Genomic DNA, 16,800 nt, shown 5'->3' on the forward strand with positions numbered 1-16,800 from the left:
TTTTCAACTGTTTAACCATAGTTTGCGATTGAAGATTTTGTTGAATGTGGAATCTCCATCCACATTTTCCAAGAGCTCTTCAAATGCAATTCTAGGCATGATCGTTGAAGTCAGCCAACTCTGCTGCATGTGGACAGTTTATGTTTTTATGCCTAAAATATACATGTTTTCAATAAAATATATTTTGTTTGATGACCCTCTAACGAGCACTTTTTTTTTTTTAATTTCCGTGTGCCAATTCCGTCTAGATGCGATGGATTATACGCCATCGAAGATGTAAAGTGTCTGAATATGTAATACTGTACATAGGTGTCTGCCTCGTCTGTCACAGATTGATCTTTATTAGTGCTGCATCAATGTATGCATGCTTCTAGCTATTCCTGCTATGTTGTACATAGGCTGGCTAGTCGATTACATGGCGAGTCAACAACTCGATGTCTCTCCGAACCAATGAAATAACCTCTGATGTTTGTTTCTGTTCTTTTTCCCTCAATTTCTTCCTGTTGGTTTAGGCATTTGCAGTGTCTGAATCTCTAAGAACACTGCTTTACACAAGGGAATGTGTGAGTATTGAAAATATTACCATCTTAGATTCGAATCTATCAATATTTGATCAATGCGTTGCCAATTTATATTTGAAATTAATCAGCGTTAACTATGTGTAGTAACCCGATACTGCACTTTCTTTTATGAGTAAAAGAGTTGGATGGGGCGATCGGTTCTAACGAGTCTCTCTAAGCTTTACCGGAAAAGGGTCACACAGTCTCTAGGAAATCTTTGGTTTGAGCTATAGCTGCTCAATCGGAAGGTCTGAGGTTAGCAAGCTTGTCATCGCAATTCCACTAAAAGCGTAGTAATTGGAAGTTGTGACTTTGACGGGCATTTGCCAGAAGTGATGAAGACGACGATGAAGATAGTTGGGGCGATCGCAACAACGTCCTGAGTGCTAATCCGAAATTTTAGCGCTGCATTCGCCTATGCGCCCCGCCCCGACCTCTTTGTACTTTCGTGCATGCAGAATAAGAAAATGTTAAAAGGGTTTCACGTACTCCTCTCCTTCGTCACACCAGAAACTGAAGCGGCAGTGATGGCCTGGGCATAAAACTTCGGAAAACCAGCATGTAAGTGCTGTATCGGTCCACTTATGCACTTTGCCATAAATTTCTATACATCAGATACTAATTTTCTATTAGACTTGTATTTAACAAACGCATGAACCCTTCTATGAGATCGGGACCAGTGACAATAAATAAATTTGACAAAAGAAAAGGATTTCACACCTCATTCAATTTTTTCTTTTTATTTTGTAGCGCTAAATTACTCGATTATTCATGTTTCGTGATACCACCAAATTTGTCGTGACGAAATAAAATCTTTACAAGTATTTGTTTAAATAAGCAACAGCACATGCTTTCAGTCTCTCATACAGCGGGACGAGGGAAATGTCTCGCCTCAAGCTAGCTCATTGACTATTTTCATTCAGCTCGATGCTGTCTCAAGTCTTGTTTGTTACGCGTAATGACGGCAGCGACCAACACATCAGCGGTGGAGTTGGAGGTGTTCCTGAGTTTTAGGGCACCGGATACTCGGCACATCATTACTAGTTGCTTCCTTCGTGAACTGGTGCAGAAAGGACTCCGCGTCTTCAAAATGACGAAGAGCTCCGAGTGAGTCAAAATGATTGGCGGAAAGCTTTTGCGAGCCCTCGACGACTCCTCTAGTCCGTGGTGTCTCCGTGAGGTTGCGCATATCGTGGATCGCACTTTAAAGTCGGGAGGGAAGAAGGAGATCCCCTCCGTTTTTCTTCAACGTAGAGACAGATGCTGTCGAGCTTAAAACCTAATAATTCCAGTAGAAGGGTTTATACATGTGGTATTTAAATCGACAGTGATTTATCTTGCCCCATGTAACCTCAAATTCTTGTTCTACATTGTGTACAACTAACGACAAAGAAAAGAAAAATGCTCAAACTTCCGTGCACGCAACATTGTTAGTCGTGTTGTTGACTCTATATATTCATTCTTAACCCCAACCCTTTTTAGGGGTGAGAGTAGAACCTCTTATGTTTTTGTTTCTCCGTGGATGTCAACATGTGATAACATCGATGGAGAAATGCAGCTGTAAGGCGTTTCGTGTCTTTAGTGATGCCCCCAAACGTTAAGGTAAGCATTTGGTCAAATGTGAGTGTACTTTCAAAGTGCCAATCATTACAAGAGGCTATTTTAATGGTAGTTGTTGCAGAATCAACTGATGAAGCTCGGTTTTAGCTCGGTTTTACCTAATAACCCGTTTCCTTTCTTCTTATTATATTTAGTTCCAATGAAACTTAAATCGATTAAGGTTAGCTTTGGGACAAATTTGCTTGATTTATGATCAAAGGTGTAAAGCTGAAAAGATCATGTCTAGTGCTTTCTCACTTGTTCTTTGCGGACGATTCTTTATTTTTAGCAGAAGCAAAGGCGGATGTTGCAGGAGGCTTAAGGAATTACTAGATTCTTATTGCAAAGTCTCTGGCCAACCAATCAATTTCCATCAGTCATAGCATTTTCTTAAGTTCCAACGTACCTAGTGAAGTAAGAAAAGAATTGAGCCAGGTGCCTGTTACTCGGGAAACTACAAACCTCGGATCTTACCTGGTGTTGCCAACTGTGTCCGGTAAACTATAAAAAAAGAGCTTTCGGGTTTTGTAAAGGTGAAGGTTATGAAGCAACCGGCAGGTTAAAAAAAGTCTTTTTAGTCAAAGCTGGGAGAGAGATTCTTGCTAAATCAATTGTGGACAACAGTCCCTACATATTCCATGGGAGTTTTTTACATTTCTCTGAGGATGGTACAGAGAGGTGAATGAATTGATACCTAAAGTTCTGGTGGGGTCAGTGAGAGGAGGAAAGGAGTGTTTTTTACTGGAAATACTGGAGCTTGTTGACTGAAGCTAGGAAGATCTTATCAATGCCTTTGTTAAGGAAATTCGCTTTGGAGGCAGCAGACAGACACAGCCTAATGCTCTGGTGGCCAAAGGGTGTTGAAAGGACTGTACTATAACCACTTCAACTTCGACTGAGACTAGGAAAGAAGGAAGGGCATCCTGGGTTCGGAGAAGCAATGATGTTCTGATGAAAGGGTCGACGCGACAAGCGGCAATGGAGGATCTTGGAGCAAAGGAAGGATGACCCAGTTTCATCCACACTTGGTTGTGGCTGACTTGACAGACTGAAGATCCTGGCACCTGGAATCTTGGCCCAGTTTCAGGGGTAGCCATCGCTGAGCAAGAAAAGACAGGAGGAGGAAGTTCCAAGTTCCTCGAAGAAGGCTCAAGGGAGCAGGATATGCAGCAATGGCGTTTGGAGAAAGGTGGCAACTCTTTACAGTGAAGCCTGCGTACCGTCTGGTCTGACCCATTCAAGAAGAGAAGGATTGACAGCAGTGCCAAGGCATCCGCTGCTTGGAATCTTGGCTCGATTCTTGTCATTTGTTTAATGTTCTTTTCCTCGGTCTTTCGCTTATGTCATTTATATTGGATCATGGAGCAATGACAAGGTAAGGAATCAGGGAAGGATGTCATACTTATAATTTGTCTTCCTTTTCTTTTTTTTTCCAATTTACGGCATATTCTTCGGCGCTAGAAATTTAATTAATAGTTATCGCAATCTCGATGACTATATTTTCTTGTTTCACATAAATATAAATTCAAATTAACATGAGCTCGGTATACACATTGACTTGTAAAGAAACGAGTGTAATTTAAAAGTACTAAACGATTTTTAAATGAAAGCAAAGGATTAATCCAAGTCGATTGATTTGTCAATGTTATCAAGTGCTAAATTAGCATTATAATCTTTGAAAATCCCAATTTATCCAATTAACGAGAAAAAAAAGTCATTCAATTGGTAGTCAATTGTCAGTTCATCTCTAGTCGACTATTCAAATCAAACTCAATCGAAAATCATATTTTACATCTCGCAGAGCGTTTCTTTTCTTTTTTTCCTTCTTTCTTGTATAGAATTATCTATTGTAGGGTGGGATTTACATTGCGCATCCAAAATAGATGTGGGCATACTCATGTGAAAAAAAAAAGCTTAATTTTCATGGCCTCACTGCGACCTCCCAATTCAATGTTTCAAATTGTATATGGTGATAAATCAACCACAAATTCATGTTTATTCAGGAAAAATAAAAAAAATTATTGTTTTTGGGTCCAATAATAAAAATAAATAAATGGTTAAAAGGAGGAAAAGGAAAGGAAAATTAAAAATAAAAAAACATTTCTTTGCCAACAAGAAAGGAGAGAGTCCTCTTCGACTTTAATTACCCCCCATCGAACCCCGTCCTTCTTCGCTGCGCAATTTCCATATCGTATTCCTCACTCCCTCTCTCTTTCTCTCTCTATCTCTGCCTCTCTGCGCTCTCGAATCCGACCGCCATGACCAACCAAGCTGAATCCTCGGACGCGTAAGTTCAGATCTCCGTCGAAAAATCTTGTCTTTCCCCTTCTCTGTCTGCCATTCACGTTGTTTTTCTCCGGCAATCTGACCCTCGCCGATCGGTTTGTTCTTCCCCTTTTTTTTGGGTTTGGTTTTGGTTTTGATGGCGGCAGCAAGGGGACGAAGAGGGACTTCAGCACCGCGATTCTGGAGCGCAAGAAGGCCGCCAACCGCCTCGTCGTCGACGAGGCCATCAACGACGACAATTCGGTGGTCTCGCTCCACCCGGAGACCATGGAGAAGCTCCAGCTCTTCCGCGGCGACACCATCCTGGTCAAGGTCGTCGATTTACGCCTTTCCTGAGATCAATTCGATTATGAGTTCAAATTCAACGTTTGGGTTATTTCGTGGGTGTCTCGTGTTCTAGGGTTGGTTGCTTTGGATTGGCCTCTTGTGATCCGTTTTTGAGTGTGGGGTTTCTTTTAGAGCTTTGGGTAGCGATTTGTTGTCGTGTGTGTTTGGGTTTTAGTAGAGTTTTGTTGAGTTTTGAGGTCGATATGTGGCTGGATTGAAACCTGGAACCTCTGCTTGTGGTTTTTTGTGATATTATCTGAGCTTCCTGCAGATTGTAATGTGGTTCAATCCTGTTGTTGGCTTTGCGCTATGTGGTTTCCTGTATTCATGCACGTGTGAGACGATTGATGCAAAAGGTCCCTTTTTTAGCTCCGACAGTCGTAGTTTCTATGCCATCATGTTCAATGTTTAACTCCTATGGCTTGATTTTACTAAGTCGCGGCGGAGCCATGTAAGCTAGCTAGTTACATTACTCATGGTGATTGAACATCTTTTCATGAATTGTGGTGGTGTTGAAACGCTATCTTCTTATATCCAGGGGAAGAAAAGGAAAGATACCGTTTGCATTGCTCTTGCTGATGACACTTGCGAGGAGCCAAAGATACGGATGAACAAAGTGGTGAGACAAAACCTGAGGGTTAGACTGGGGGATGTTGTTTCTGTTCATCAATGTCCTGATGTCAAGTATGGAAAGCGGGTTCACATACTTCCTGTGGATGACACCATTGAAGGGATTACTGGAAATCTCTTTGATGCATTCTTGAAGCGTGAGTTTCCCTTTTCTTAGTACCTGCATGGTTCCCTCACATATATGTTGATGTAGGAAATACTGTTTTGGTTCCTGCTTTGGCTATCGGACTTATGTGGCTAGTGCCTTCTGTATTTTGTTTTTAGATCAAAACTACAAACCTAACTGAACCATCTGATTCTATTGCTGTTAATTAAACACTTGTTGGAGTAAAAATTTGTGGATGGGAATCTGAAAGTTGAAATTTATTAGGGGACAATAATTAAAAGACAATGTAACTCTGTCTGTTTCCGTGAAATTTGTCCATTCTTTATGCTTTACCAGTTCCCACCAAATAACGATTTGCAGTTTCATTTTTTCTTATATGTGGGCTTTTGGCCCATATTAGGTGGGCTAGTTGACTATTGTTTTTTTTTATCTTTCCTAATGTAGAACCATTGCAAAGTGTATGTGCTTTGAACTGCAATCGCTTTTCCATGAGCTTTGTTACATTTAGTTGGTACCTGATGAATATTGGGATGTATCAAATATTGGATGGCTCTTTTTGGTCCTCTGTATTAAACAAAATTCACCGAATACTAAAATTGCTGGTGAACCTGACCATACAAAAACACTAGTTTGTTTGGTTTGAATATGGACTGTGGTTTTGTGTTAATATGGTGTAGAGCAGTTTGTGCAGAACTTTTCTTTTTAGGTATCTACAGGACAATACAACATCCTTAAAGTGATATTTTGACTTATGTATGCCTTCTGATATCGCGTGAAGCATGTAAAAAGATCTGTGAGCTACTGCTAGCCTTTATGAGGGATGCTGATGCTTATTTTCTTGTCAAACCATTCCTTTGACTGCAGAATCATGTTAATTTGAGCACAAGCACTAATGTCTCACTTCTTTTTGCAAAGAGAATCTTTTCTTGGATAGGATGAATGCTTTTGTAACTAGATGGATTCATTCTCTGCAGCTTACTTCCTGGAGGCATATCGCCCTGTGAGGAAAGGCGATCTCTTCCTTGTTAGAGGAGGAATGAGAAGTGTCGAGTTCAAGGTTATTGAGACCGATCCTGCCGAGTATTGTGTTGTTGCCCCGGATACAGAGATCTTCTGCGAGGGAGAACCTGTGAGGAGGGAGGATGAGAATAGATTAGATGAGGTTGGTTATGATGATGTTGGTGGTGTTAGGAAGCAAATGGCTCAAATTAGGGAGCTGGTAGAGCTGCCATTGAGACATCCACAGTTATTCAAATCAATTGGTGTGAAACCACCTAAAGGAATCCTGCTGTATGGACCTCCTGGATCTGGGAAAACTCTCATTGCTAGGGCTGTTGCAAATGAAACTGGTGCCTTCTTTTTCTGCATCAATGGACCAGAGATCATGTCAAAGTTGGCTGGTGAAAGTGAAAGCAATCTCAGGAAAGCTTTCGAGGAAGCAGAGAAAAATGCACCTTCCATCATCTTTATTGATGAGATCGATTCAATTGCTCCGAAGCGAGAGAAGACTCATGGAGAGGTCGAGAGGAGGATCGTTTCTCAGCTGCTAACACTCATGGATGGTTTGAAGTCTCGTGCCCATGTCATAGTTATCGGAGCTACTAACCGACCGAACAGCATTGACCCAGCTCTGAGGAGATTTGGGAGATTTGACAGGGAAATCGATATCGGAGTTCCAGACGAAGTTGGGCGCCTGGAAGTCCTCCGCATTCACACAAAGAACATGAAGCTTGCCGAAGATGTATAGGATTTTCTTTTTTGTTTACTAACCTATTTGTTGCATAGGTATCTTCTTTTTCCCCTTGATTCTTATAATTTTGTCTAATGATATGCAGGTTGATTTGGAAAGAATTGCTAAGGACACACATGGCTATGTTGGTGCTGATCTGGCTGCTCTCTGTACTGAAGCTGCACTTCAGTGCATCAGAGAGAAGATGGATGTAATTGACTTGGAAGATGAGACCATAGATGCGGAGATACTCAACTCCATGGCAGTTACAAATGAGCACTTCCAGACTGCTCTTGGAACGAGCAACCCATCTGCTCTCCGTGAGACGGTAAGTATATGTAACATGTACCTTTTGTATAGTATTGAGCTGCTTACCAATTTGGAGCTGCTTCATGGTCTTATTATCCTGCACGAGTTTGAATCTAATTCCTACATTTTTTTTCCACCCAGGTGGTTGAAGTGCCAAATGTGAGCTGGGAAGATATTGGCGGTCTTGAGAATGTTAAAAGAGAGCTTCAAGAGGTATGGTTACTTGCGCTTTTTTTGGGGGGTTTTTGTGTACGCTCCAACTATTTTCAAGGTCTTAAATTTGGAATTTAATGGCTGCTTCATTTTTTACTGTGCAGACTGTTCAGTATCCAGTGGAGCATCCTGAGAAGTTTGAGAAATTTGGAATGTCACCTTCTAAGGGAGTCCTTTTCTATGGTCCTCCTGGATGTGGCAAAACTCTTCTGGCTAAAGCTATAGCTAATGAATGTCAGGCAAATTTTATCAGCGTAAAAGGCCCCGAGTTGCTTACTATGTGGTTTGGAGAGAGTGAGGCAAATGTACGTGAAATTTTTGACAAGGCCCGACAATCTGCCCCTTGTGTTCTGTTCTTCGACGAACTTGACTCGATTGCTACACAGGTTTGTTTTTCTTCACTTATGACTATAGTACTTGGGTTGGATTTTGAGAACCATTTAGGAATGGAAGTAGTATTCCTGATTGTGATTTTGATGAGAATGCTTGAATGCAGCCGAAATTCTTATGTCGCTAAGTTAAAATGTATCCAAATGGTTGTAAACAAGATACCATCTCATCTGCTTGATATGATATGGTAGCAACCTAACATTGATGGCCGTGATTCATAATATCAAGTGCTTCTCGGATGTGCAAGTAATTGAACCACTTGTTGTCGATGGTACTATTATTTTCCACTTGTTAATTTCTTCAATATTTCTCATGTCTTTCTAGCAATCCCTATAAAAAGTAATTTGAGGTTTCGAAGCCAATATCGTTTGGTGCCAAGTCAAGAGTTGAATTGTAGATTGTGCTACACAAATTTCATAAGCAGTAGGTAGTTTGGTGGTTGTTGGTTATTAATCCTTGAACGAACACATAATAAGATGAGCTTGTTATGTTTAAATGTCTTTGTTCTTTTTTTCTTTGGTTTTCCTTGAGATATGTTGGTTCTAGATATGTTCCTTGACAAGTGACTTCCACCTCATTGTCTTGGTTGCGTTTCATGCAGAGAGGAAGCAGTGTGGGTGATGCCGGGGGTGCTGCGGATCGGGTTTTGAACCAACTTCTTACAGAGATGGATGGGATGTCTGCAAAGAAAACCGTGTTCATCATTGGAGCTACCAACAGGCCAGACATCATAGACCCTGCACTTCTACGTCCAGGCCGTCTTGATCAGCTGATTTACATCCCTCTCCCTGATGAGGACTCTCGACATCAAATATTTAAGGCATGCTTGAGGAAATCTCCAGTCTCCAAAGATGTTGATCTGAGAGCTCTTGCTAAGTATACGCAAGGATTTAGCGGTGCTGATATCACGGAAATATGCCAGCGTGCATGTAAATATGCCATCAGAGAAAACATCGAGAAAGTATGGTTTTGCTCGTCTTTGATGCTTTACTGTGTCTCTTCATTTAAGTACGTGATTTACATTACCTGTCGGATGGGAGGGAGCTGAATAGAATCAAGATTCCATCTTCATTCTATTTCATAATTTTGGTAGTGGAAATTTGAATGGGGGATGATCATCCGGCTAGTGGTATAAACATCTCGAGAATGTGTCAGTGCCTTTCCTAGTTAAAACATCGAGTGTTAATTGTCACATTCTTTCCTGTCTTATCCATCAAGGTTCTTGTGTGTGTTTTGGGTAGCAAATATAGTATAGAAACTAAGTTTCTCCTGTTTGTTCTTTGCAGGATATTGAGAGAGAGAGGAGGAGAAGGGACAATCCAGAAGCCATGGAGGAGGACATCGAAGATGAAGTGGCGGAAATCAAAGCTGCTCATTTCGAGGAATCGATGAAGTATGCTCGCAGGAGTGTGAGTGATGCTGATATTAGGAAGTATCAAGCTTTTGCGCAGACACTCCAGCAGTCGAGAGGGTTCGGAAGCGAATTTCGATTTGCAGAAGCTGGTGGCGGTGCTGCAGGATCAGATCCTTTCGCAGCTTCTGCTGGTGGCGCTGATGACGATGACCTCTATAGTTAATCAGATGATCTCCTCTATGTTTCCCTTTGCATATCAAACCTTTCTTCTTCCTGTTTCACTGTATACTGTTGGGAGTTGTCTCATGGGAAGGCTTTGGCTTCATGCTGCCCGTCTCATGGGAAGGCTTTGGCTTCATGCTGCCCGACTTACTCCTCCGATCAATTTGAGGTCCCTGTACTTCCTATGTTTCTGACATTCTGAGCTAGTGGCCCTTCCATTTAAAAATCTTACTGTCTCTGATTTATTTGTGCGTTAAGTATGAGCAGTGGAATTCAGTCCGGGAAATTATAACATTATTATGAATTGCTGTTTTTTCGATCTTTTCTGGAAATATTTTGGTCTATCTGGGACCGTGTGCATTTGTGTACATGCTCACAGTGCGATAGCACGGTGCTCCCGCATGAATTTCATTCTGTAGCATGAATTTCCATTGTCAGGTGTTCAGATCCATAGGTACATTTTGAATTAGAGCCTGTGCAGGTTATGGGTATCTACTGGTGAATGGGTACTTTGCCCTTAAATAACCACAGGAAGCTTAATCTTGTTGAAGTCATTCCTATGGTCGTGTTTGTGGCTTATTAGGTCAGAAAAGTTCTTTCTCTGTATGTGAAAAGGGGGTTCAACGCAACGCAGTAACGAAGTCAAATCTTGCATGCTTTGTATTATGAAGGCAAATGTAGTGAATGGTGAAATCCAATTTCTTTAGTACTCGAGTTACAAGATCCATAGTCTTATTTTTCGACGCAAGTGTACCTGTAGATGCATCGTAAGATGTGAGAGCGTTGTGTCTGGGGGAAGAGAGGGGTTTTCAAGCTTTCTGTGTTTTCTTTCCGAGGCCTCTTTATCTAATTTGATGGGGATTTTCCTTCGGTATTAGATCTACCCTCATCCAATACGATTGTGTATATTACCAATCTAATCTTGACCTCCCCTTTCGTGGTGTCATCTGAAGTCTCATTTGTTTCCTGAGTCGTGTGCTCAGTCTCATAAGAAAGGGTAGTAGATTACTAATCTAATCTTAAAACAGTCTTATTAAATCACAAAAGAGTGATGGGTAAGTGAAAAATAGAAGCATGAAATCAGCATTGAATGACTAGCACTATGCATACACTTCGCCAGACTTTCGGAGGGGAAAAAGAACTAAGGATTAATGGAATTTGAAGCAAGTAATTCATATAGCTCGCGAATTTCACCATCACACTACATGGTCAATTTGCATGCATACCTTAATTATGAATGATGAGACCCCTTGTGAACCCCGCCAATCACCCTCCTTAATTCAATCCGACTGAATCGGAATATTGCGTAGAGACATCCCACTCCTTCGAAAGAACGCTCCCTCGAGTTAATTAGCACGTCAGCGGGAGAAAGTGGACGACCAACCCAGATAAATTGCTCGGGCACTAATCGTGTCCGTCTTCCTCACTCTGGCCTTTTCTCGAGTCCGGCCACGCGGCACGGACCCATTGATCATCCTAAACGGCATTCGTCGGGATAAAAATCCGACACGATATTTCATCACCAGATTCGATCCTCCAAAAGGAAAAAGATATGGGAGCCATGCATCAATGGATGAGAATTGCTTGGACCAGGGGTGTAAAGTAAACCGGATCAACGGCAGGGTCGAGAGCCCCAAGCACGAAGTCGTAGCGATCGACGGCCGAGATCTCGAGTATCTCGCTCCCTCGCTAAAAAGTTTGGGCCGACCGGATTCACTTGGAACAGGGAGAGAGAGAGAGAGAGAGCCCAACCTCATCCTTAACTCCCTCTTGTCTTGTCTCGAGCGCCTCTGAAATCGTCGCGTGTTTTCGCCTCTTCTGTCTGCTTCTCTTATCTCTCTCTCTCTCTCTCTCTCTCTCCGTGACTCGGCTCTGCCTATGCAGCAGCGGAAGACTCGCATTCTATCCGTCCACAGACGTGGCCGCGCATTGCACTGAAAGCATTCCTCAGGAGCAGAGACACCGGACACGCCCCTGAGTTCCGAGCTCGATGCCCGATGGAGTCCGCAGGGAACTTGCTTTCCTCTTCTTCCTCTGCTCCGCCGTTGTTCCCGCGGAGAGCCCTCGCCAGAAACTCTCTCCCCTCCGCCTCTTCAGGTAGCGCGTGGTCTTGGTGTGCTGACGTGGGTCTGTTTGTCTGGGCTCAACGAATGCGTGTGAAGCTTCCGCTTTTTCCTCGAAACATTGTCGTGCGCGGATGCCGTTTGATAGTTTGCCTTTTAAGATATCTTGGGTTGGACCCGTTACCGCATCCGCCGTAATATGATGGGTTTGTTTATGCTGTTCACATCGCTCTTTATTGAAGGAGTTAGATACGGTAGATATGCGCTATAGTGAACAAGGTTGGTATCTTTGCTGGGATTACCAGGTGTTTGCAGAGATAGTTTTGGGACCCAGTTCAGAAATTTTAGGAACCACGCATTCTCTTTTTCCATACGCAACAGCAGAACTCATCCATCACTAGTGATTCCGGGTGAACAGCATGTGTATGTATTTCACAATGCTAGCCATGGCTTTCCTATTCATTTCTTCCGTTTTATTGTTTCCATGAACTAGGAGCCGTTCCGTCCGTGCCTTCCCTATCAAGGGCTCGAGCTATTACTATGTCCGTGCACTTACAGGAGCAGCGAAATGAGGACAGGCCTCTCTTACACGTTATCCAAGACGACAAGTCATTACAGGTTAGACCGTCGATGAAAATGCCTTGTGCAGTCCACGCAGGGGTGATGAATGAGTTTCTTTTTGGCTGGAATGGAACTGTGATCCCTACGTGATTGTTTATGAGGTCATTAGTTTGAGTATGCTACTTTTTCCGTTTTGTGCAATAGGTATCGAGAAACAGGAAGCAGATGGAGACTGGGGTGGTGACTTTGAGAGATAAAAGTCTCGATGAGTCTGAAAGTTTATTCCAAGATTTTGAGTATCACTGTCGTCGCTGGCCTGGTTTATGGTACCTGTAAGACACTTGCATAAACCTGCCTCTTATGTTGACGATTGTACAAAATATGAATACAAACTTAGTCTAGATGTGGTTTGAATATTGTCCCCTTCTGGGCCACCTCTTGAGTGTAATTTATTATCTATGATATTGCAGATTGCCATCTATAAAAACTAGGGATAACCAATGCTCGAACATGCAGTCAGTCACAATCAATCCAAAGAAGCTTACTGACGATGAACTGTCTAATGTGGTTTCCCTTGCTAAAAAAGCACTGGAAGCTTCAAGGGAGGCAGCCTTGTTGGCAGACTCTACGTTGCTTGGGACTGATCTTGATTTTGCACTTTCTCCTAGGTTTGTCTCATGTAAGCTTTATGCTTGGTTTGTTCTACTTGCTCTCTAGAAGTAAAGCTTTTTTTCTGATGTTAATTCTTTGATTTCTCTCAGTACAAGCACTGCAACTTCAGTCGATATTCGAAAGGAGGAAGTCAAAACAGTGAGATCAACACGGCTGCTTGAGAGGCAATCTAAAAAGAGGAGGGTGTCAAAGCCAGTAGGTGTGGTCACTGGGAACAAGAGTTCCAAAAGGCTAGATACTAAAAAAAGACTAAATGAAGGTTTTGATCCTAATGATCCTCTTCGAATGTTCTTGTGGGGACCTGAAACTAAACTACTCTTGACATCTAAAGAAGAACTAGAGTTGATCCTTAAGATACAGGTGAATATAAATACTGATCCTACCATATTGTTAGTGCATTCTTAGTTTACAAGCTCTAATAGCTCTTTCACATGGATATGTGCAACAGGTTCTACTTAAATTAGAGCAAGTGAAAACAAGGCTTCAGTCTCAGTCTGGCCGTGAGCCTACCCTGCTTGAATGGGCTGAAGCCATTGGCTTAAGTTGTCAGGATTTGCAGTCACAGCTTCATTCTGGAAACAGTTGTCGGGAAAAATTGATTAATGCTAACTTACGTCTGGTTGTTCACATTGCCAAACGATATCAGGGTCGAGGTCTCACCCTACCAGACTTGCTGCAGGTAAACGGAGACACTGTTCTGGCTTTATACGTTTCCTCGTCCAATTGGGATCTTTGATTTTTGAAACATGTCGGCTTTTTTATATGATGTTTATATGTGAGAATTCAGCTTTACCCGCACAATCAATGTCTCTATCTGTTTGCAGTGCACTTATGAAGAAGCTGAGATATTTGTTCCAAGTCTTTCCAAATCTGGGTCTTGGATTAAAGAGAACACCTGTCACGCTGGGCTTATATTTGCACCTGTGTATGGTTGGGGTGGGGTTTGATTCATGGTGTCCAGCATTTCAAACCTCCATTTTGTTTTTCCGTAGCATGTTCCTTACGTAAAAACGAAAGGGAGTGTGAGTTCATAGAAATTGGGATGGGTTAATCAGCATTGGCAAGATATATCTTGTTTCCAAATCTTGACCTTGTGGACAAGCACTTTTAAGTTTCTGGGAGAGAAACTTTCGTTTCTTGATTTATTAGCTCTCTACTTGCTCACTAAATTCAGGAAGGAAGTATGGGTCTTATGAAGAGCGTCAAGAAGTTCAAACCCCAGGTGGGCTGCCGGTTTGCCACTTATGCTTACTGGTGGATTAGGCAGACAGTAAGGAAGGCCATATTTCAAAATTCCAGGACAATACGTTTGCCGGTATTTAGTCTTATTTTATCCTTTGCTTTTCTTTCTTTTATCAGTGTCCCGCAGCTGCGGAAGCAACTGGTGTTTAGGAGTTGAATTGTCTGGCTTTGTTTGCTTCTTTGAATGCGCAATTCAGTAAGTCGAGAAAATATTGACATTTTGTGTAATTCTCGTTTGAAAATTTTCTTGCAGGAAAATGTCTATGCCCTTCTCGGCAAGGTGATGGAAGCAAAGAGATCTTGCATTCAAGAGGGACATCATCATCCAAGCAAAGAACAAGTAGCTAAACGTGCTGGAATTTCAGTCGACAAGTTAGAAAGACTAGTATCTACTACAAGAACACCCCTCTCACTGCAACAGCCTGTGTGGGCAGACCAGGATACCACCTTTCAGGTAGTGCCGCCTTTTTTCTCAGTCTGCTTTTGGTAGGTCATTTCAACAAGAGAAAAGATAATGCGATGCATGTTCTCACCTTGATGAAGACCATAAATGGATACGCTTCTCACAATCTCTTTAAATGGCTTATAAAGCATGTCACTTTGATGAATCTTAAATGTGACATGTATCTATGTTGTGATGAATGAAATTCTTGTGCAACAAAAAGCAATTTGAAAGCTAGATGTCTGATTTATTGAGAACTAGACTGTGGATCAATTTATTATGCATCATTAAATTTAAAGTTCTTACAATTCTGTGAATGCTGCCATGGTTTATAAGCTTGCCGGTGTGGTTCAATTGTTGAAAGCATGCTTTAGCCTCTAAGCCTGCTATCTTGGGGATAATCATGGAATAAATTTACTCCAGATTTAAGCATACCAACTTGTGTAGAAAGGGATGGTGGCTATACACTCATGCCAGTGCACAAAGCTGAATTCTGATGCCAAAGTAAATTTTAGTGAGCTCTAATTAACTTGGGATAGAGATACTCATTTTTTTGGTGATGGTGAGCATGAATTGAATGCTGCATTTGCAAATGCTTCAATTGCACCTATTTGACTCACTTATATCATTTATATACTCATCCTCAATGAAAAACGTTACGTTGGTGGCTCTATCAATAATCAATTCTACATAGTCGTAAGGTAAAACTTAAGGCCGCACTTTTAGCTCTAACATCCATAGAGTCAATGATTTTCTTCTTTCATCTAACCTTGCTGCAACAAGTTGCTGCTAGGCATGCGAACACTCCGTTAAAACTTCAATTATCTTTGCAGGAGATAACTGCAGACACTGGGGTTGAGATCCCAGATCTTAGTGTCTCTAAGCAATTAATGAGACGACACGTGCGCAACCTCCTAAGCACGCTCAGCCCTAAGGAGAGGCGGATCATCAAGCTAAGATATGGCATTGACGGCAGTGAACAGAGGTCACTCTCGGACATTGGAAACATCTTTGGACTGTCGAAGGAGAGGGTGAGACAGCTGGAGAGTCGAGCGCTATACAAGCTGAAGCAATGCCTCGGCAGCCATGGCCTTCATGCATACGGTCATTTGATTATTTAATCATATTGGTTTGGAGTGACATATTCAGTGGTTAAAGGGATCGTGATCCAGAAGAATAAATCTCGATGGGGACAAATATCGCAAAGATCATTATGAGCAGCAGGCAATGTATTGATTTTGTCCAAAGGCATTGGCTATGACCTATGTTTAAGATCTCAGCAACGTGACAAAACTGGGAAAATTTCTGCATCATTTATCTTGTAAGATACAAAATTGTAATTCATTTGTATATTCTTGTAAGAGCCATGAATTATTTGATTATGGCTGTCAATATCACTAATGGAAAGATTTCCCATTTCTTTTCTTGGATATCAATTCAGGAATTACTCCTTTTTCTGGTGCTATCAACGATTGGGGATTACTAGCCGGTATCAAGTACAGAGGTACTTCTGTATATAGGGAAATATTTGTGATGAAGGAATACACGTAAAGCAAGAATAATAAACTCAATGGATTTTTTCTTTTTGCCCGCCCTATGTCCACGCTCTAAATGTCTATGCTCGTGCTATTTACACCCTTCAAATGGATTTAGGCGCACCGTAACCGTAAAATTTGAAAAGGTCCAAAATAACTCTCATTGTGATCTTATTAATGATAAAACTGATAAAAGAAGGGAAGTGGATCAACTATTCTCATAATTTTGAACCACCTTCCTTAACTGTTATTCTTTTTTTGTGTGTTTAAATCAGAGGAGTTTATAGATTCTTTGTTTTTCTTTACTAGAATCCTCCAAGAGTTGAGTATTGTATGATCAAGATTCTAATTTAAAGGAATATTAATAAATTTAAGGTTGCGATGTCTATGGAACGTTTATCTACAATCTCTTTCTAAAATACAGTAGCTGATAATTCACTTTCATATACAATTAATTGTTAAAGTTGTCAACTCTTTATGGGATTAGTTGATCTACTTCGTTTATCATTATTGAGATCCCAGGACCATTCAAATTATACGGTGCGCCTTAAGCTATTTGA

The 16,800-nt window shown here is 41.5% G+C and overlaps 2 protein-coding genes across 3 annotated transcripts in view; both read left to right on the plus strand.

Annotated features, from left to right (window-relative positions):
• Positions 1-9,980, plus strand: part of LOC115685837 (cell division cycle protein 48 homolog) — a 47,446-nt gene extending 37,466 nt beyond the window's left edge. The window contains exons 2-11 of one of the 2 annotated variants that reach the window (XR_008817297.1): positions 4,361-4,446; positions 4,592-4,757; positions 5,311-5,539; positions 6,483-7,249; positions 7,344-7,565; positions 7,688-7,759; positions 7,864-8,145; positions 8,751-9,110; positions 9,436-9,816; positions 9,850-9,980. Coding sequence is in view for 1 of the 2 variants with exons in the window: in XM_030610974.2 (XP_030466834.1) it covers positions 4,418-4,446; positions 4,592-4,757; positions 5,311-5,539; positions 6,483-7,249; positions 7,344-7,565; positions 7,688-7,759; positions 7,864-8,145; positions 8,751-9,110; positions 9,436-9,726 (2,418 nt within the window). In the remaining variant the exon portion in view is untranslated. Of the gene's footprint in view, positions 1-4,360; positions 4,447-4,591; positions 4,758-5,310; positions 5,540-6,482; positions 7,250-7,343; positions 7,566-7,687; positions 7,760-7,863; positions 8,146-8,750; positions 9,111-9,435; positions 9,829-9,849 lie in introns of those variants that run through there. The other variant, XM_030610974.2, reaches the window with a different exon arrangement.
• Positions 9,981-11,509: 1,529 nt separating this feature from the next.
• LOC115685840 (RNA polymerase sigma factor sigF, chloroplastic) lies at positions 11,510-16,135 on the plus strand. Its single transcript, XM_056315628.1, has 9 exons — positions 11,510-11,822; positions 12,282-12,406; positions 12,554-12,681; positions 12,820-13,017; positions 13,111-13,381; positions 13,470-13,700; positions 14,196-14,336; positions 14,517-14,717; positions 15,539-16,135. Exons 1-9 carry the CDS (start codon positions 11,723-11,725, stop codon positions 15,824-15,826), a joined length of 1,683 nt encoding a protein of 560 aa, XP_056171603.1. The 5' UTR covers positions 11,510-11,722; the 3' UTR covers positions 15,827-16,135.
• The last annotated feature ends 665 nt before the right edge of the window (positions 16,136-16,800 follow it).

The sequence above is a fragment of the Syzygium oleosum genome, unplaced genomic scaffold, assembly GCF_021117445.2.
Source record: "Syzygium oleosum isolate NSW1041296 unplaced genomic scaffold, Sole_v2.1 Sole_v2.10, whole genome shotgun sequence".
In the NCBI taxonomy this organism is placed as follows: Eukaryota; Viridiplantae; Streptophyta; class Magnoliopsida; order Myrtales; family Myrtaceae; genus Syzygium; species Syzygium oleosum.